General features: G+C 47.9%; 1 protein-coding gene across 5 annotated transcripts in view; it reads left to right on the top strand.

The window, feature by feature from the left end:
• The window catches only part of NLN (neurolysin), a 120,950-nt gene that overhangs the window by 15,047 nt on the left and 85,254 nt on the right, over positions 1–20,649 (top strand). For all 5 annotated transcript variants that reach the window (XM_073584226.1, XM_073584225.1, XM_073584223.1 and 2 more), the window contains exons 7-8: positions 936–1,071; positions 10,247–10,613. In XM_073584226.1, coding sequence (XP_073440327.1) covers positions 936–1,071; positions 10,247–10,613 — 503 coding nt within the window. The remainder of the gene's footprint in view (positions 1–935; positions 1,072–10,246; positions 10,614–20,649) is intronic.

The following is a 20,649-nucleotide window of genomic DNA, read 5'->3' as shown; positions in this document are numbered from 1 at the left end:
AATTGGTTTCTTTGACCAGGTGAGGCTGGAAATTTTACTTTGAAAATCCATGTCAGAATCACTCCATAATCCATCTTAAAAGTACAATACAGTCATGGTGGTGGTTTAGTGTGACTAGGCCACCTGTCAGGTTTTTTTTTTTTAAGTTTTATCAGCATATCTATTTTAATATACAGATCAAGCTTGACATAGGTTTTTGTTTTCTTTTCTGTCTTTTGTGGTTTGTTTTTTTTCATCTTCTTATGTCCCTCTGTTTTATCTAGTATCAGAGAACTGAATGGGCAATCCTCTATCTGCTAAAACTAGGTTTCCCAACAGCACCCTGCTTCACCGTAGTGCTGCATACCCCTCCCTCTGCTCTCCTATATAGAGTACCAAGCTGCCACACCTTTTCCTCTACAGTAATTGAGAAGTAGGACAGGAGTGCAGCAGTTTCTTCCATATTACAGAAACAAAATCCATGAAAAATGTGTTTTTATAATACTGTAAAATATTGATCTGTATTTTGAATCCATGGTTTTCTACATGTCTGATGATTGTAAAAGCAACGAATTGACATGTAAATTTAAAAAGACAATGTGAATTAGAGTAAAGAATTAGAAATTGTAAAAAAAAACAAAAAAAACAAAAAAAAAAAACTGAAGCCATGATTCTTCAAGACAGGCAATGTTCACACCAAGGAGGCATGCACTAGCCAGAGGTACCTGATTCGTTAAGAGGCCTCTTAATGAATTGGGAGCGTCTGACAAGTGGCGTTCGCCTCCATGTGCCTTGCCACAAATCTTCCTCCAGTCAATGACTGGAGTAAGACTTCTGGTGATAAACATCACAGCTCATCATGAATAAGACTAATTTAGATGAGCTGTGACGTCAAACCCTCGTCCTGCCCCAGTTCCGCTCATATTTTATGTTGTGACAAGTTTTCTTTCTTTTAGGAGAACACTAAAATACTTGAAGAACTGATTACCTTGCGGTCTAAACTGTCCGAGCTTCTGGGATACCGGACACATGCCGATTTTGTACTTGAGTTGAACACTGCTAAAAATACGAGCAATGTATCTGGCTTTCTAGGTGAGTTGTGGGTATGGGATTTTCTACGACCTAGAAGATCTGGCTAAATGTAATTTTAACAAATGTACAGGAATTATAAATATAGGCAAGAAGTTCTGTGCTGTTTTTTGAAGCCGTGTCTACTTGTTAGCCAGTTTTTCCTCATTGGAACTAAACAGTGTGACGGAACGGTTCTGTACATTGTTTAAATCCATTCTCTGCTGGCGCTGCAAACAGCTCACCGGTGTGGCTACCGGGTGTCGGACCCACCCAATCTGATATTAATGACCTATCCTAAAGGCCCCCTATAAATTTGATTAAAGTCAGCCAAACCCACCAATATCAGTGTGCTCAGCTGATAGTTTAATATATGTGGGGGCGTCCCGACTCTATTCTTGATGTCCGGTCCGGGAATTTGAGTTTTGGTGTATGACACTTTTGGTATTTAGGAGATAAGAACTGTGTAATCGTGGCTTTCTCTGCTCTCCCCTTTGAAAGCATATACAGTGGCTTTGGAAAGTATTCACCCCCATGTCATTTTTTTGTTTTGCCATCTTACCACCTGGAATTTCACTGTTTTATTTTTCTCTTTTCTTTGAGGGTTTGCATCAGTTCATGTAAAGAATATGCCCACATCTGTGAACATTTGGTTTTCTTTATAAGCAAACAACAAATAGGACAAAATAACTGAAAACTTCAGTGTGCATAACTATTCACCCCCAAAAGCCAGTAATTTGTTGAGCCCCCGTTAGCGGCAATTACAGCTGCAAGTCGCTGTGGAAAAGTCTCTATGAGCTTTGCACATCTGGCCACTGAGATTTTTTTTTTCCATTACATTCCTCAGGGAAAAATTGCTCCAGCTCCTTGAAGTTAGATAGTTCCTCTGGTGAACAGCAATCTTCATGTCTGACCACAGATTCTCCATTGGTCTAAGGTCTGGGATTTGACAAGGCCGCTCCAAAACGTTTCCACATTTCTCCTTATACCACTCGAGTGTTGCTTTAGCACTATCCTTTGGGTCATTGTCTTGTTGGAAGGTGAACCTCTGTCCCAGTCTCAAATCGTTGACAGACTGAAATAGGTTTTGCTCAAGAATATCCTTGTATTTTGCACCATCCATGTTCCCCTCGACTCAAACAATTTTTCCTGTCCCTTCTGCCGAAAAATATCCCCACAGCATGATGCTGCTACCACCATGTTTCATAGTGGGGGTGATGTTCTTGGGCTAATGAGCTATGTTGGTTTGGCGCCAGACATAGCGTTTACCTTGGTTGCCAAAAAATCAATTTTGGTCTCATCTGTCCATAGCACCTTCCTCCATACATTTGGGGACTCTCCCACATGTCTTTTGGCAAACTCAAAACGAGCCTTACAATTGTGTGTAAGTAAAGGCTTTTTTTTATTCGGTCGTCCATGACAGCACTACCTGAGAGAGGAGATCCGCCCTTCAGGAACAGGAAATCCAACAGATACATGAGGGCGGCAGCTCTCCCACGCATCAGTTGGTTTCCAGTTCCTGAAGGACAGGATTCCCTACAGATCGTATCATCATGGACGAGGAATCCCCAGGCCGGCTGTCCGACTCAGGTAGCGGGGGGGTCTCCTACCTCGGTCAGTGCGGGGTCCCTGGAAGCGCCACGGTGGGTCCGGGTAGGGCTCCACGACAGTACGACAGTGTGCGGAGCAGGTGGGAGCGGGGTCCGGAGGATCCCAGTCTCCAGGGCCAGCGCCGGCACGTGAGTATGTTGCCCCCGAACCCCCGTCCTGGTCCCCTCCTGGAGCAGTCCGGGCCGTCATCCGGGGCCGGCTGACGTAGCAAGGTGGCAGGCACGGAGCGGGTTGTGCCGATCTGGGCCATGGCACCGCGGTCATTTTTTCGCGCTCCGCGTGTTCACTGAAGGCGCCAGAAGTGACGCAGTCGGGGGCGGGGCCAGCGGCGCTGGGCCGGAAGTCGGACGCCGGCCGGCTTTTTTCTGTTGTTCGCCGCTGGGTGGCGTGGGTGCCGGCATGGCGGCGGGGAGGGAGGAGAATGGACCCCTGGCATATCGCCTGCGAACCCGGATTTCCGGGGGGAGGAGCATAAAAGGGCACAGAAATGTTGCAGGGCTGCTTTTGGGCCCATTTGCAGCAATGGATGTGCCAGAAGCTCCCGTGGCCCAGCTGGACCGAGAGCAGGAACGTACCTCTGAGAGGTCCCAGACAAGCTCCCAGCAAAAGGAAAAAAAAAAAAACGAACTGGACAATCCGGCCACAGAAGTTCCTCCAGGCCGAGATCTTCGTGAATGTGCCCTGACGCAGTGTTCCCCTTATGTTTTTTCCTTCTGTAGGGGAAGAAGTGCGCTGACAAAGCGAAAAACAGGGAGTGCACCCTTTGCAATTGCCCCTTGCCAGACGCCTACCCTAAAAAAACTGTGCCAGTCATGTGTACGGCAGACGGTAAAAAAAAACAAACAAAAAAAATGGGGGGAGTAGGCCCAAAAATTACCATACAGACTTCCTTACCCTTTCCCCACTCCTACAGGTGGTGGAAGAAACCCCTAACTTCGCTACAAGTCAAAGGGAAATTATCAGGACGGAAGCTCTAAAGTCCGTATCCCAGGGGGAATCATCTAAGAAAAGAAAGAGAGCAAGTGTCTCAGGGTCAGACTTCTCAGCTGACCCCTAGAGGAAAGGAAGATTCCTCAGAGCCCTCGACCTCCTCGTCTGCGTCCTCTTCAGAGGAGGACGCCAGTCGTTTCTGCTTGGGTTTAGAACAAGTGGATAAATTAGTCAAGGCAGTTAGGGCCACCATGGGGGGTAACAGATGCAAAACCAGAACGGTCAGCACAGGACCTAATGTTCGGCGGTTTATACGCCAGGAAGCGTAAGTCGTTCCCGTTAAACGACAAGGTCCAAAACCTGATCAATAGGGAATGGAAGAAATCAGAAAGAAAAGGCTCCCTACCACCGGCTTTTAAACGACGATATCCCTTTGAGGACCCCTCGGTAAACAAATGGGACAAAGCCCCGAAATTGGACGCAGCAGTGGCTAAAGCGTCCAAATAATCTGCTATTCCCTTTGACGATATGGCTTCCTTAAAAGATCCACTAGATAAAAAGGCAGACTTCTACCTGAAAGGGATATGGGAAATGTCAGCTGGCGCCCTGAGGCCGGCAGTAGTGGCAACCTGCACAGCCAGATCTATGGTGGTCTGGCTGGACCAGCTGGAGTCACAATTAGAAGACAGAGCATCGAGGGAATCTATTTTGAAGACCCTACCTACCATCCAGAATGCGGCAGCCTTTTTAGCTGACGCTGCGGCAGATTCTGTAAGAATGGCGGCCAAAGCCGCAGGCCTATCAAATGCAGCCCGAAGGGCAATATGGCTGAAATGCTGGCCCGGGGATATCCAGGCCAGATCCCGTCTTTGCTCCATCCCGTGTGAGGGGGAATATCTATTCGGTCCAGTCCTAGATGAACTCCTGGAGAAAGCCGGCGACGATAAAAAGAAATTCCCTTCCCTGCCCACCCCCTCCTATAGGCGTCCCTTCGCTACTAAGAGATTTTTCTGTGGAATTTCATCCAGAGACTGAGGCAGAGGGGAAGATAAAAAGAAAAAAGGTACCTGGTTTATGTTTGGAGGGGGACGCCAGGAAGCATCCCTTGAGTCCAAGAAACCTCCCCAATGACTAGAGGCCCCGGTGGGAAGTAGACTATCAGCCTTCTTCCAAGCCTGGTCACGGATCTCAAACAGTAACTGGATCCTGGGGTTGGTAGCCTCAGGTCTAAGGCTAGAATTTTCCTGTGCCCCCCGGAACAGTTTTGAGGTCACCCCGCACAGGTCTTCCTTGTCGGAACAGGCTGCCCTAGAGACCGAAATCCATGACCTATGCCATAAAAAAAAAGTACTGATAAAGGTACCAGAGGCAGATAAGGGCGAAGGCTTCAACTCCCCACTATTTTTGGTCCATAAACCGGGTAGTTCTTACAGGACCATAATAAACCTGAAGGCACTCAATAGATACCTGATCATTCGGCCATTTAAAATGGAAACAATCAATTCCACAATAAAGTTACTGTTTGAAAACTTCTTTATGGTGGTGTTGGATTTAAAAGACGCCTACTATCATATACCCATCCATGCCTCTCATCACCGTTTCCTCAGAGTGGCGGTTCATTTAGAGGGGTCGGTACAGCATTTCCAATATGTCGCCCTTCCCTTTGGTACAGCAGTCGCCCCCCCGAGTGTTCACTAAAGTTATAGCGGAGGTTATGGCCCATCTTCGAGAAGCAGACATCCTGGTAATCCCCTACCTGGATGACTTCCTTATTGTAGGCAGAACAGCAGACCATTGTCTGGATCAATTGCAAAAAGCAAAATCAGCTCTGGAACGGTTAGGGTGGCTACTAAACATTAAGAAGTCCCGTCTACAGCCCATGAAAGTTCAGCAGTTTTTGGGCCTAATCCTAGATTCGCAGAATCACGAGTGTCGTCCTCCACCCGAAAAATTAGTTCGCCTACGACATCAGGTCTTGAACGCCTCCAATAACCCCACCATGTCTCTTAGGAAGGCAATGTCCCACCTGGGTTCTCTCTCGTCCTGCATCCTCTCGTCCTGCATCCCGCGGTCCGGTGGGCCCAGTTCCTTACAAGGGTGCTATAGGTCGAGGTTTTACGTCATCAAAAAATCCTGGGCGGTTATCTAGAAGGCCAGTTGACCTTGTCCCAACATGCTATAAGATCCCTTGATTGGTGGCTAGACCAAAACAATCTAGCCAGAGGGGTGCCCTGGGAATATAACGTAACTCGGGTAGTCACCACAGACGCAAGCCCTACGGGTTGGGGGGCCCACATGGGGGAGGTCTTAATCCAGGACCTATGGGATTACCATCAGTTGGAAATGTCCTCCAACCTGAAAGAACTAACAGCCGGTGAGCAGGCAGTTAAAAACCTTCTTGTGTATCTACAGGTTCACCATGTTCGAATATTCTCCGACAATCAGGTCACCGTGGCTTACATCAACCACCAAGGTGGGACTCGTTCCAGACCCCTGATGAAGGTAGCAGAGCGGCTGTTTCAATTGGCAGAGCAACATCTTCTGTCTTTAACAGCTCTGCACATAAAAGGAAGAGAAAACACCATAGCGGACTTCCTAAGCCGCAACCTTCTAAGACAAGGGGAATGGTCCTTAAAAACCTCCATCTTCGACCTGATCGTACAGAAATGGGGACAGCAAGAAGTGGACTTCTTCGCCACCAGAGAGAACAGGAAAGTGCCTCAGTTTTGCTCTAAGGACAAAGCGAGGATTATAGTGATCACACCGTTTTGGCCCAGGAGGGCATGGCTCTCATGCTTCAGGACCATGTCGGTGTCCGACCCATGGGTCCTTCCAAACATCCTAGATCTCCTATCCCAGGGCCCAGTTTACCATCCTCAGGTGGCTGGCCTACACCTGACGACGTGGATTTTGAACGGTCACTACTAAAGGAGAAAGGTTTTTCCCCAGCCCTAATTAACACCCTGCTCAAAAGCAGAAAACCAGTTACAACCAAAATCTACGTTAGGATCTGGAAAAGATTCCTTCAGGGTTCAGGGGTAGTAGGTGGGCACTCCACACCGATAGCGCAGATCCTAGAATTCTTACAAAGAGGTCTGGACATGGGGCTTTCCACCAGCACCCTTAAAGTACAGGTGTCAGCCTTAGGGGCCCTGTTTAACTGCAACATCGCCAGTAACTATTGGATCAATAGGTTTATTAAGGCAACAGGCAGGTCCAGACTGGTAGTAAGAAATAAATTTATGCCATGGGATCTAAACCTCATCAGCCTCCACAAAAAAACCTGTCTCTTAAAGTGGCTCTTCTGGTAGCGTTGACATCAGCCCGTAGAGTAAGTGACATCCAGGCACTATCTAGACTTCCTCCTTACATACAATTCCGGGACGACAGGGTAATTCTTACACCCGATCCAGCATACCTGCCTAAAGTAGCCTCCAGTTTCCATAGAACTCAGGAGATAATCCTTCCATCCTTCCTCCTTAATCCCACGAACGATAAGGAAAGGAAACTACACACTCTAGACGTTAGGAGATGTCTCCTAGAGTACCTGGCAGTTACCGACCCCTGGAAAAAAGATAATGCCTTGTTTATCTCCTATCAGGTCACTAGAAAGGGCCTTAGGGCTTCAAAAAGCTCACTAGCGAGGTGGATTAGGGAGGCCATTTCATTAGCATACACCTCAAAGGGCAAACCGGCTCCTGGCAAGCTGAGGGTGCATTCCACCAGGGCCATGTCAACCTCATGGGCAGAGAGATCAGAAGTCTCGATTGACCAAATATGTAAGGCAGCTACCTGCTCCTCTCCGAGCACCTTTTACAGTCATTATAGGCTAGACCTGGGTGCTTCCTCAGACCTCTCCTTTGGTGTCAGGGTTCTGCAGGCTGTAGTCCCTCCCTAAAGTAATTATTACTGTCTGCAATTCTCTCAGGTGGTGCTGTCATGGACGACCGAATAAAGTCGTAGTTACTCCCCGGTTAACGGTATTTTTCGGAGTCCATGACAGCACCCGTATATTCCCTCCCTTTAGTTTGGGTGTGCACTTCTTCCTCTTATATGTAAACTGGTAATGAATAGTTGTGTAAAGTATTGTACATAAATTATACTATTAACCTTGGTGGTGCTCTTGTGCTCTGTAAACCAACTGATGCGTGGGAGAGGTGTCGCCCTTATGTATCTGTAGGATTTCCTGTTCCTGAAGGGTGGATCCCCTCTCTCAGGTGGTGCTGTCATGGACTCCGAAAAATACAGTTAACCGGTGAGTAACTACGACGACTTTTCTGCCCACTCTATGGAGTGTATGGCTTATTGTGGTCGTGTGGACAAATACTCCAGTCTCTGCTTGGGAACTATGCGACTCCTCCAGGGTTACCTTTGGTCTCATTTTATAACCCATCCCTGACCTGTAATTCTTAACAACTGTCACAGGTTTACCGCAACAGAGATCGGTCAGAAAACCACCGTGTCTGATGTCACGTACTCCTGCACTGATTAATATTGAGGAGACGTGCTTCTAAACCGTGCAGATGTCAGTCAGCTGTGCACGGCTTTAACTGATTAGCTTAGATTCTCTTAGGCCCTCTTCTAAGCTTCCTTGCTTAGATGATCTCAGCTGCGCAGTTTGGGCCACTCCCCTCTGCTATATATACTCCTTCTGACAATCTGGATTGCCAGTGTTAAGTCTTATACTGCCATGCTGTGGAGTGGAGGAGGAGTCTGTTGTTGGTAGATGCATTTGGAGTATTGTTCTGTGACTGGAGTTTTTTTGTCTGATTGCAAGTCCTCTTCTTCTCCTATCCTGTCAATAAAAAAGACTGGGGGTTACACCTTTGCCTAGATTTTTCTCCCCAGTGTTCACCTCTGTTATGTGTAAGTTCATATTTGTATGGTTGGTATTTTTCCTTTATTCCTGTTCGTCCTTCCTTGTCTGTCTGGTTTGTGTATATTCATACACTATTTTTCCCCACTTTCCTGGGTGGGGGTAGGTGCACAGAAATAGGGCTGATTCAGGAGCACAGTAAGGTACTTGGCCCTGGCGTCTTGACCATCAGTAGTAATCCGGGGAGCAAAGATAGCTAGGGTGCCCCTAGCGTGAGGGTCAGGGAAGGAGCCCCTGTCCCTGGGTAATCTGACAAGAGTCATGACAATAACTTTGTCCATGACTTGTTTAGAGATCTTCTTGGTCTTCATAGTGTTGTTTGGTTAGTGGTGCCTCTTGCTTAATGGTGTTGCAGCCGCTGTGGTCTTTCAGAATAGGTGTCTATATACTGACAGACATGTGACATTTAGATTGTACAAAAGTGGACTTTTTCACCAAGAATGTGACTTATGAAGGTAATTGCCTGCTATAGAAATTTTTAGGGGTTTCATAGCAATTTTTAGCTATTTGATCCCAAAAATTTAATTTATGCCTTTAATTTTTATCACTTCACCAATTTAGACTATTTAGCGCTGTTGCATCACACACAAATCGGATTACAAAAATATTTAAACACAGGTTGTAATGTAATAAAATAGGTAAAAAGCCAAGTGGGTGAATACTTTTGTAAGTCACTGTATAGATCCGTTCACTGGATAGGGGGTGGGGAGAGATAGTTGATGGCCAAAAACTGTTGGGCTAAACATCAATCTAGGTGTATGGAGGCTTTTAAAGGGTTTGTTCCCTTCCAGTAAATGAATGTCCCTGGCTGCAGGATAATGTAAAGAAATATACCGTGCTGTACTCTCCTTTGCTGGGTCCACTGGCGAGTTTTGCCGCTGCTTGGTGTCTGGCATTGGCTGTGCCATTGACATCATTTTGGCTGCTGCAAAGTCAATCTGTGAACTAGGTTGCTTTGAAGGGGTTGTTCCCATCTACACTGCCAGACCCGGTGAGATCACCGCGCCAATGCCAAGAACCAGGAACATAGGCGGAGACTCGCAACTGGACCCGGGGTAGCCAAGTATAGCGCAGTTTATTTCTTTATATTGTCCTTTAAGGAAAGGTCATCATTATTGAAGTGATGGGTAAAACCGCTGTAAAAATGGAACAAAGAAATTTTCTTTAAGGCTATGTGCACACGTTGCGGATTTGTTGTGGATCCGCCGCTTCTTTTTTCTGCGCAGAATTGCACCAAATCCGCAAAGGATTACTCAAGCAAGGTTAATCAATAGGAATCCTGAATTGTTGTGCACACACTGCGGAAAATTCAGCCCTGATTCACAGCGTTTTATTTTCCGCCGCATGTCAATTCTATTTGCAGATCTGCTTGTTTTTCACCCATTGACTAACATTGAGTCATTTAAATCTGCACCAAATCCGCAGGTGCTAAAAAGGTTGCGGATTTGATGCGGATTTGGCGCAAAAAATGCAGCGGATTTGTACAATGAAAATATCTCAGAAGGAGGAAGAGTCTGTGGGTGGAAAATGTAGACTAGAGCCTGTCTTGGTTGAAGCACATCAATAATGGAGGTTGGGCTTGAAAATGTTTTTTTTTTTTTTTTTTTTTTTTTTTTTTACAGTAGTAAATCTTTATTGAGCTAACAAATCCGCATGAAATCCGCACAAAAAACGCGCAGAATTTCCAATGCGTTTTCTGCCAAGAGATGCAGAATCTGTGCAGAAATTTTCACACGCATCCCGCAACGTGCCTAAAGCTATTTCATATATGTATCTTTATAGATAATCTGAAAACGAAGGTAAAGCCTTTAGGCGAAGAAGAAAAGTTGCTTATTTTGCAAATGAAAAACAAGGACTGTGAAGACCGAGCCGTGAAGTTTGATGGTCAAATCAACGCTTGGGACCTGCACTACTACCTCACCCGCATCGTGGAGACCAAGTTCTCTGTAGACCAGGAGAAACTGCAGGAGTATTTCCCTATGGAGACGGTCACAAAAAATCTTCTGTGCATTTACCAAGAGCTGCTCGAGCTTCGATTTGAACGTGTGGAGAATCCTCATGTGTGGCATGAAAGTGTGACCTTGTACACCGTGTACGACAGTGCCACAGGAGACCTTCTGGGACAATTTTACTTGGACTTATTCCCAAGGTAAATTATATACTTTATTTTGAAGGTTGTAACTAAAAGCCTGTGAGCCTTCCCCATGCTGCTCGCTTCATGGCTGCATCATTGGGTCTTTTAACCCTTTTAATGGCAGCAGTTAAAGTTACTTATTCCTCAGCGCCGCTTTTCAATGGCGCAAAGAAATAAGGGTATAGTGCCCCCCAGCGTCGAAAAAACTCCAGGGTCTCAGCTACTGGGTGTAGCTGAGAACATGAAGAACATGTTCAGGGCCGTTTTTTACGGTCCCCTATCACATAAAAAAAAGTCAAATTTAAAATGAATTTCTCTCTCCTCTGATATGATTTAACAGAATACCCTGGGCTCCGCCATCCCCGGTCCCTCCTGCTCTGTCCCCCGGCCCTCCGCTTCATCTTCCTGGGAAAAAATGGCGGTGCGTGGTTAGTGCGTCTGCCGAGATTTGCCGGCCAGAACCCGGCAACAATAGGTAATTTTTTCTATTGGTTCTTTTTGATCAATGTGATAGACCTTATCACAGTGATCAAAAGGAAAAAATTGGTCAATCTAATACCCTTTTCTAATCCCCTTACTGTAGTTAGATAAAAATTATAAAATAAAAAAAAATATTTTTTTTCATTCTTTGGGTTAGTGTTGGAGTTAGAATTGGGTTTTTCTCGTTCGCCTTATTGGGGGACACAGAGACCATGGGTGTATGCTGCTGCCACTAGGAGGCTGACACTATGCACAAAAAAGGTTAGCTCCTCCTCCGCAGTGTACACCCCACCGACCGGCAGGGAATTCCTCAGTTTAGCTTAGTGTCAGTAGGAGGTGGACACGGGTCTTTCATTAGACCCATATCTACCTCGTCGTGCGTCGTTCCTTTACAGGTTCTACGGAGGGATACAGAGTGAAAAGTCACATCTGTACTCCCACATGGAGTCTGCGAGTACGGCGTGTACTGCCACCCCGTATCCTTGCAGTTCTCCGCGGCAGGACCAGCCAGACGGACGCCGACACCAAGACGTGCCAGCGACTCCAGGGGTCCTTGTCGCCAGTCTCCCTCCCACTCGCCTACCAGAGCCTGTCGGTTGGATGAGACGCAGGAGTTCTTCAGTCCCAGGTAACGGATCGGGGATGGGTGAGTATGGATTTTTTATTTTTATTTACCTGGCTGCCCATTCCCGACGGACAGGGGGTGCGCCTCTTCAATGGCACAGGGAGCGGGCGCTGCGGTCGCTCGCAGTCGCCCTACGCCCATAGGCACACCATGCTCCATATTGCTGGCCCTCGCGTTCCCCCCTTCCCTCCCCCCTTTCTGGGGACAGGGAGTACAGGGCCTCTTCCTCTCCTTCTTCCCTTGGACGCGGCTTCCGGCGGCGGCGGCGTCCTTTTTCCGACCTCCGCGCCGACCCCCTGCTGACAGGCGGCCGCCGCAACTAATTTAGGCCACGGCTTTAGTTCGGGCCTACCGCAGCGTCGCGGCCACGCCCCCCGCCCCTTTCTTCTAAGCGGGCTTCTCTCCCGCTCTTCCCAGGCCCTCCCACCGCCTGTCCTTCACCTGCCCAGCCTGCTATTGGCCAGAGGGCAGAGAGTTTTAACCCTGTGGTGTGCTCCGCCCTCCCTCCTCTCCTGGACGAGCGCTCTTTCTCAGGCAGGCGCCATTTTCCCAGCCTGTCAGCCGGACACCAGCTCGTCACCGGATATCACCATCTGCCAGCTGGTTTTTCGCTCAGGTGGTCTGTCGGCCGGATTTCGCTCTGACCCGCATCCACTGACAGGTCGCAGAGCATCGCTTCTGGGGACACCGGACCGTGAGTAGCTCTGCACTGCAGACTGACCCTTCTCCGCCCTCTGTCCCCCAACCTTCCGGCACTACCTCAGCTTTTCACTATGTCTAACTTCAGCCTGACGCCGTCCAGGGGCCATCTACTGCCCCAGGTGAGGGTGAACCCCCCACGCCTGGCTGGGCCTCCTCTCTATCTCACTCAGTGGCAGACCTCACCAAGGTGTCTCAGTCCCTGGTGACCGTTCTGGATACGTTGCCCCTGGACTCTTCGGCAGGGCCAAGCAGGTCCCAAGTTATTCCATCTGAGTCAGCCAGCGTTAGTCGCAAAAGACCCAGCCGGAATCCTCTCCTCGCCCCATCTCACCGCATAGCCCTTCTCAGCAGCCTCCCACTCGGGCCTCCTCTCCCGAGTCAGGTGAAGCGCTTTCGGACAGGTCATCTGAGGGGATTTTAGAGCTGGATTCAGACCAGGATGCAAACATGAAGTTCACAGTGCAGAACCTCATTGCAGCGATCCATCATACCTTCGATATTGCTGACTCCCCTGCGAAATCCTCAGATCAGGAGGTTTCGTTCAGACGGGCAGAAACTCCCTCCAGGGTATTTCCTTTCCATTCCGAGTTTGGAAAGATTTTTACCAGGGAAAGAGAGGATCCGACCAGACGCTTTCAAAGAGGAAAGCGTCTCGGCGTACTCTATCCATTCGCTAAGGAGCTCACGGACAACTGGTCTGCTTCTCCCTCGGTGGATCTGCCCGTGTCCAGGCTTTCCAATAATACGGTTCTCCCGCTTTCAGGTGTGGCGTCCCTAAAGGATTCTAATGACAGGATTATAGAATCCCTGGCGAAGTCTGCCTTCGAAGCGGCTTCAGCGGCGGTATGTCCAAGCTTGGCTTCTTCCTGGGCAGCAAAGGCCATAGCCACGTGGGCAGACTACCTTCATCAGGGCATCTTGGATAAAGCGCAACCGGAGCGTTTGGCCGATCTCGCCAATCAGATCTTCCATGCGGGGGTCTATCTTCTTTCCGCTTCCTTGGATGCCGCATCCTGCGCAGTTCAGGCGTCAAGCAACGTAGTTGCAATTCGACGTACAATTTGGCTAAAGGCCTGGCAAGCGGACTTGTCTTCTAATAAGTCCCTCACTAGCCTGCCTTTTCAGGGGGTGCGCCTCTTTGGGTCCCAATCGGACCAGATTATTAAGGACGCCTCTGGAGGCATGAGTTCACTCCTCCCTCAGTCCAAGCCTCGCAGTCCTCCACTAAGGCGTCAGTTTCGACCCTTTCGGGCTTTCCGCCGTTTCAATACGGCAGACAACTCCAGCCAACAGAGACCGCAGGCTCGCCAGGATAGAAACTTTCCTTCAGACCCACTCCTTCCTGGTGATCCCACTCTTCCCAGGGCAGACCGTCCAGATCTAGATCTGGACGGTCTACTTCAGCATGACTATCGTCGGGCACTCGAGGGGTCCTTCCAATTGGGAGATCGGCTTCCTTCAGGGACGTTTGGCTGGCCTCCGTAGAGGAAGCTTGGGTCAGGGAGGTCGTATCCTCAGGATACAAGATAGAGTTCGTCTCTCTTCCACGGGATCGTTTCTTCGAATCCCAGCCTCCAAAAGATCCAGCCTTGATCTCGGGGTTCTCTACGGCTATCGCCTCTCTCCTCAGTTCCGGGGTGATTGTGCCCTTTCCCGAATCAGAGCGCTTCACAAGGTTCTATTCGAACCTGTTTGTAGTGCCGAAAAAAAAGAAGAAAGAAAAAGAAAAAAAAAAAAAACGGCGCAGCTCGACCCATATTGGTTCTCAAGCCGCTCAACAAGAGGGTCCGCCTTCGCCACTTCCGCATGGAGTCGCTTCGCTCGGTCATCGCTTCCATGGAGGAGCAGGAATTCATGTGCTCAATAGACATCCAAGATGCCTATTTACATGTTCCAATTTTCTCCGGACATCAGAAGTTACTGCGTCTCGCGATTCGGCAGCACCACTACCAGTTCGTCGCACTGCCCTTCGGTCTTGCCACCGCTCCCAGAGTCTTCACTAAGATCATGGCTGCGTTGTTGGCTTCATTGAAGGTCAGAGGTCTCGTTCTTTTCCCGTACCTCGACGATATTCTGATCAAAGCTCCCTCATTTCAACAGGCTCACCAAAGTTTGTCAATCGTCCTGGACACTCTTTCCAATTTCGGGTGGATCATCAACAGGAAAAAGTCCTCTCTGATTCCTACCCAACCTCTGGTCTTTCTAGGCGGCCTACGGTTCGACACTCGTCGGTCAAGGGTCTTTCTCCCACAAGAGAAGATTCTCTCCCTGCAGCAGGAAGTACGATCGCTGCAGATCACACGACTCCCGTCCCTCCGTAAAGCCATGAGGGTCCTGGGAAAGATGGTGGCGGTGATAGAGGCAGTTCCCTTTGTCCAATTTCACGCCAGACCTCTCCTGCCGGCCATTCTGTCGAGGTGGAACAGATCGCCTCTGTCCCTGGATCTTTCATACCGGATCAAGCGGTCCCTCAACTGGTGGTTGACGTCGCCTCTCATTCTATCGGGTCGTTCCTTTCTTCCCATTCACTGGCAGATAGTAACAGCAGATGCCAGTCTCCTCGGCTGGGGGGCAGTGTTCCGCAACCACACGGTTCAGGGCCGATGGTCGGATCGGGATTCAGCTCTGCCGATCAACGTCCTAGAGATTCGAGCGATCCATCTGGCTCTCGTTCACTGGGAGAAACTCCTCAAGGGACTGCCTGTCCGGATTCAGACAGACAATGCCACAGCGGTGGCGTATGTCAACCGCCAAGGGGGGACACAGAGTGTCTCAGCTCTGGCGGAGGTGTCCAAGATTCTTCTTTGGGCGGAGATCTCCGTTCCGACAATCTCCGCGGTACACATTCCCGGCGTAGACAACTGGGCCGCCGATTTTCTCAGCCGGGAGGGCATCGCGGCGGGGGAGTGGTCCCTACATCCGGAGGTGTTTCTTCTGCTCTTCCGTCGGTGGGGCACCCCGGACGTAGACCTCCTGGCGTCTCGCCTCAACAGGAAAGTCCCACAGTTTGTTTCCAGGTCTCGAGACACTCTGGCAGTGGGCGCCGACACTCTGGCCGTTCCTTGGTCGCAGTTCGAACTCCCCTACCTGTTCCCTCCCCTGCCTCTTCTGCCCAAGCTGTTGAAGAAGATCAAGGCAGAAGGAATTTCATTCTCCTTGCCCCGAATTGGCACAGAAGGTCTTGGTTCGCGGACATTGTCAACCTTCTCGCGGACGCCCCCTGGAAGCTTCCAGACAGAACAGATCTGCTGTCTCAAGGTCCGATTTGCCACCCCAATTCTCGGCCGCTCATTTTAACGGCGTTGCTGTTGAGACCGAGGTTTTGAAACAAGCAGGATTTTCCAACCAAGTAATTCAGGCCATGATCCGAGCCAGAAAGCCATCTTCTTCCAAGATCTACTACCGTACTTGGAAGGCCTATTTCACTTGGTGTGAGTCCTATGGCTTCGCGCCCATGTCTTTTTCGCTCCCTTCAATCCTAGCGTTTCTTCAGGCAGGACTGGATGCGGGGCTTGCCCTCAGTTCCTTGAAAGGTCAGGTTTCGGCACTGTCCATTTTGTTTCAAAAGACGTTGGCTTCCTGTCCTCAGGTCAAGACCTTTCTTCAGGGCGTGGCTCACACGGTTCCGCCGTACCGGGCGCCCGTGGATCCATGGGACCTTAATCTGGTTCTAGGTGTTCTGCAAGGTCCTCCCTTTGAACCTATCAGAGATATTTCCCTTTCTCTCCTTCCTTGGAAGGTAGCCTTTCTGGTGGCCATCACTTCCGTCCGGCGCGTGTCGGAATTGGCAGCTCTTTCTTGCCAATCTCCCTTCCTGGTACTTCACAATGATAAGGTGGTTCTACAGCCTCCGCCCTCTTTCCATCCGAAGGTGGTGTCTTCGTTTCACCTCAAGGAGGAGATCGTTCTGCCGTCCTTCTGTCCGAGTCCCGCTCATTCCCGAGAGCGGTCCTTCAACAAGCTGGATCTGGTTAGGGCGATAAGGGTCTATCTGTCTAGGACGACTCCCTTCCGAAAGACAGTCGCTTTTCATTATTCCAGACGGGGCGCGGAAAGGTCTCCCGGCGTCAAAGGCCACTGTTGCTCGCTGGATCAAATCGGCAATTTTGGAAGCCTACCGAGTTAAGCGTCGCGGAGCCCCTCCGGGATCAGGGCCCACTCTACTCGGGCAGTGGGTGCCTCCTGGGCGGTACGCCACAGAGCTTCTGTGCTGCAGCTTTGCAAAGCTGCATCCTGCTCATCAATTCACACGTTTGTGAAATGCTGCAGAGTCCACACCTACGCTTCGGCGGACGCCAGCCTAGGTAGAAGGATTCTGCAGGCGGCGGTGGTGAGTCCGCTGGCCTGATGGAAGTTTGTTTCCCACCCCAGGGACTGCTTTGGGACGTCCCATGGTCTCTGTGTCCCCCAATAAGGCGAACGAGAAAACAGGATTTTTAAGTTGCTTACCGTAAAATCTGTTTCTCGGAGCCTTCATTGGGGGACACAGCACCCTCCCAAGTTCTACAACTCCTGTCCTTATGCTTGTTGGTTATTTACAGTTGAGTTGTCTGTTCTTTTTTTCAATCTATTCTGTTGCTTCTCCTACTGCTTTCTCACTAACTGAGGAATTCCCTGCCGGTCGGTGGGGTGTACACTGCGGAGGAGGAGCTAACCTTTTTTGTGCATAGTGTCAGCCTCCTAGTGGCAGCAGCATACACCCATGGTCTCTGTGTCCCCCAATGAAGGCTCCGAGAAACAGATTTTACGGTAAGCAACTTAAAAATCCTGTTTTTTCTAATGTAAAAAAAAGATGATATAATGGCTAGTGTTGAGCACAAGTGCTCCACACTAATGACGGCATATTCAATATGACAACCTAATGTTATAGAATTCTGCGTTGTATCTGTGGGTTCAAAATGCTCACTATCCCCCTGGATAAAATCCTTGAGGGGGCATGGTTTCCAAAATGAGGTCATTTGTGGGGGGTTTCCTCTGTTTAGGCACATCAGGGGCTCTCCAAACTCAACATGGCGTTCGCTCTCTATTCTAGCCAATTTTGCATTCAAAAAGTCAAATGGTGCTCCTTCCCTTACGAGCCATGCCGTGCACCCAAACTGTAAATTTCCCCCACATATGGGATATCGGCATACTCAGAAGAAATTGCCCAACAAATTTTGTTTTCCATGTTCTCTTGTTACCCTTGTAAGGAATAAAGTTTGGGTCTAAAGTACCATAATTTTTTTTGTGGTGCTCTGATTAGGTATTTATGTGTATGGCTTCTGACAGGTCACTGATCCCTCACTGACCTGCCCCCTATTTTACATGATGAATATATGTACATACTGAAAAAACAAAAAAAAACTTCTGCTGTGGATCCTTTGCTGCAGCAAAATTGCATGTTTAATGTGTTGTGTTTAATGTGTTTGAGGTTTTCCTGAGGAGTATAAAAAAAAAAATAAAAAAAAATTTAAAATGGTGCCCGCCTCGCCTACGCAGTAGCAGCGATCAGTGTATATAGAGGTGATCTGATAGCTGCTATTACGCAGGTGCCAACTTGTTGGAGAAGAAAAAAAACTCCTCCTCCAATATGGTACCGGCTGCACATGTGCAGTAGCAGCTCTCGGTTCACCTCTATATACACCGATAGCTGCTACTGCGCAGGCGCCATTTTAACATTGATTTTTTTTTTCTGTACTATTGGAATAACCTCAACCACATTTATTAGGACATGAACATGCGATTATGCTGCAGCGCAAGTGTCACGGCTGTCACTTGCCCACAGAAGGTTTTTTTTTTTTTTTTTTCTTTCAGTATGTACAGGTATTCATTACATAAACTAGGAGGCAGGTCAGTGAGGGATCAGTGACCTGTCAGCAGGCTGCATTTTGAATATCTAGTCAGAGAACCACATGAAGACCCCTCACCAGGCCACCCCAGAGCATGAGCATATCATTAACTCAAAACTGAAAATAAAGATTAAACAACAACCACAAGACAGATTTCATCACCAGGTACCATTTTAATCAGTTTAATGGCACCAACCTGACACTGTCTGTATGTTACTGTGAACAATCCTGCTGACAGGTTCCCTTGTAAGTGACCCCTGATGCGGCACTTGGAGCTGGGGCATTGCTAAGGTGTTAACTGATCAAGGGCACATTGACTTCTTCTAGTTGTCCACTTTCCGTTTTCTTCTTTACCTGGGCACAGACCCCCATCAGCACTTCTTCCCGCCACTACTCATTTTAACACACAAACTTCTTCTGGTGCTGCTACCCCCAATTCCTCTCGGTGCCCCCTACACTAATAGTTCTGACCCCTCATGTCCAATGCAGCCCTATAGTAGTCCCCCCTCACAGTATTCATTCCCTTATGGTGCCCATCATAAAATAGTAGAGCCTCCTTTGTGCCCCCACACAGTCATTATGCTTTTTTGTGCACCAATACGGTAATATACCCTCCCTCATTTTGTGCACCTTTAACAGTAATAATTTCCCTTTGCACCCCCACAGTAATATTTCCCTCCTCTCTGCCCTTCCATTGTTTTAAAGATTTCATTTTATCTGTAGCAAAATCTGGTAATTTGAGACCATTGAAAAAGTGTCTCTCTGGCCTTCTTAGTTCATGGTCCCACAAAACCGATTTAGTACATTAAAATAACTGACACAACACCGTTTCTAGTGGATAAAAAGTGGCCGTGAGTTTATTTTGGGTTTAAAATAATAATTAAACCAAATCCATTAATAAATAATTCCATATAAATACCCATTAAACCATATCAAAGACACAATCCGCCCCTTAGCGGGCGATTTTCCCACAATAAACATCACGACAGTTAGCAGAGAAAAGGGGGAGGGAGGGTGGGAGAATCTTCTTTTCTTCATAGACAATTTCTTCACTGAGGAGAAAACCGCTCTGCAATGGTTTAAATACTCATAAATTACACTGCCACCAATCATGGCCCGTTAAAACGGCGCCAAAGTGAATGTAAATAACCAATCAGCATCATTTTGCTTATCTCCAGGCAAAAACCTTGACCTCACTTTGACCTTTACCTGAGGTGAACACAAAAACCGCCAAAATACATATAAATGAGTGGAATTACGGTCTGTGTGACCATGGGACCCCCCCTTTATGCTGATGCTTTATTACGGGGGGGGACTGACATGGTCCCACAAAACCGATTTAGTACATTAAAATAACTGACACAACACCGTTTCTAGTGGATAAAAAGTGGCCGTGAGTTTATTTTGGGTTTAAAATAATAATTAAACCAAATCCATTAATAAATAATTCCATATAAATACCCATTAAACCATATCAAAGACACAATCCGCCCCTTAGCGGGCGATTTTCCCAAAAGCCAGGGCTCACAGAGACGTGGCCCCGCCCCCCCCAATAATGACAGCCACTTTTCAACCATAGACTGTAAATCTAGATTAAATATGTCCAGACCTATGTCCGACAAATGCACTAGATCCTGACGATATAAACCTGGAATGAAACCTTCGAGGTCAACATGCCTGAACGAAAAACTGTGAATCAATGGCAAAAATTTCTGGAGACCTCTATTAACCCTAATCCTTATTTTATTCAAAAATTTTGAGTTGTCCCTTCTCCATAGCAATCTAGGAACAATTTCAGAGAAAATGAAGTCAGTACTAGGGAAGGATTGTTTCAATGATGAAACATCCGACCTCATCATCGCTATCAAATCCAACGTCTTCATCTTCCCTAAGTCGTTACCACCGAGGTGAAATAGCACTAAATCAGGGGCAGGAAATAAATTAGAACATTTCATAAATTCCACAATAAAACTCGACCACTTCATCCCACGAATGCTGTGCCAGAAAATTTGGACCAATGTAGGGCTGAAAGATAAGTTCTCCGAGTAATACCGAAGTTTAGCCCTCTTCTGGGCCCAGAAAACGTAAGAATGGCCAATTATCCAAACCACGAACGGGCTTGAAAATTAAATAAAGGGTTAATAATCATAAAGGCTATGGCGAATATAAAGTTTAAATCTCTTGGAGTCCCAACGACCCAGCTTTTTGATTCCCGCATCCGAAAGGCCAGCCCTGGCCACTTCGGTAGCGGCCCCAATTCTAAATGAGTGGGAAGTAATTTTCAAATGATCTTTCCCTAAAAATTTCAAGCATTTTTTTTAATAAAAAATTAAACTGAAAAATCTTGGCAGGGGAAAGATCCAAATGAATAAAAAGAGGGCCTTGAACGGAGGGCCGAAGCTGAAACCATTCTTTC

Source organism: Dendrobates tinctorius, unplaced genomic scaffold (assembly GCF_039654945.1).
Source record: "Dendrobates tinctorius isolate UK_male_01 unplaced genomic scaffold, ASM3965494v1 ptg000083l, whole genome shotgun sequence".
NCBI classification, from domain to species: domain Eukaryota; kingdom Metazoa; phylum Chordata; class Amphibia; order Anura; family Dendrobatidae; genus Dendrobates; species Dendrobates tinctorius.
This window is presented reverse-complemented; position numbering and strand designations above follow the sequence as displayed.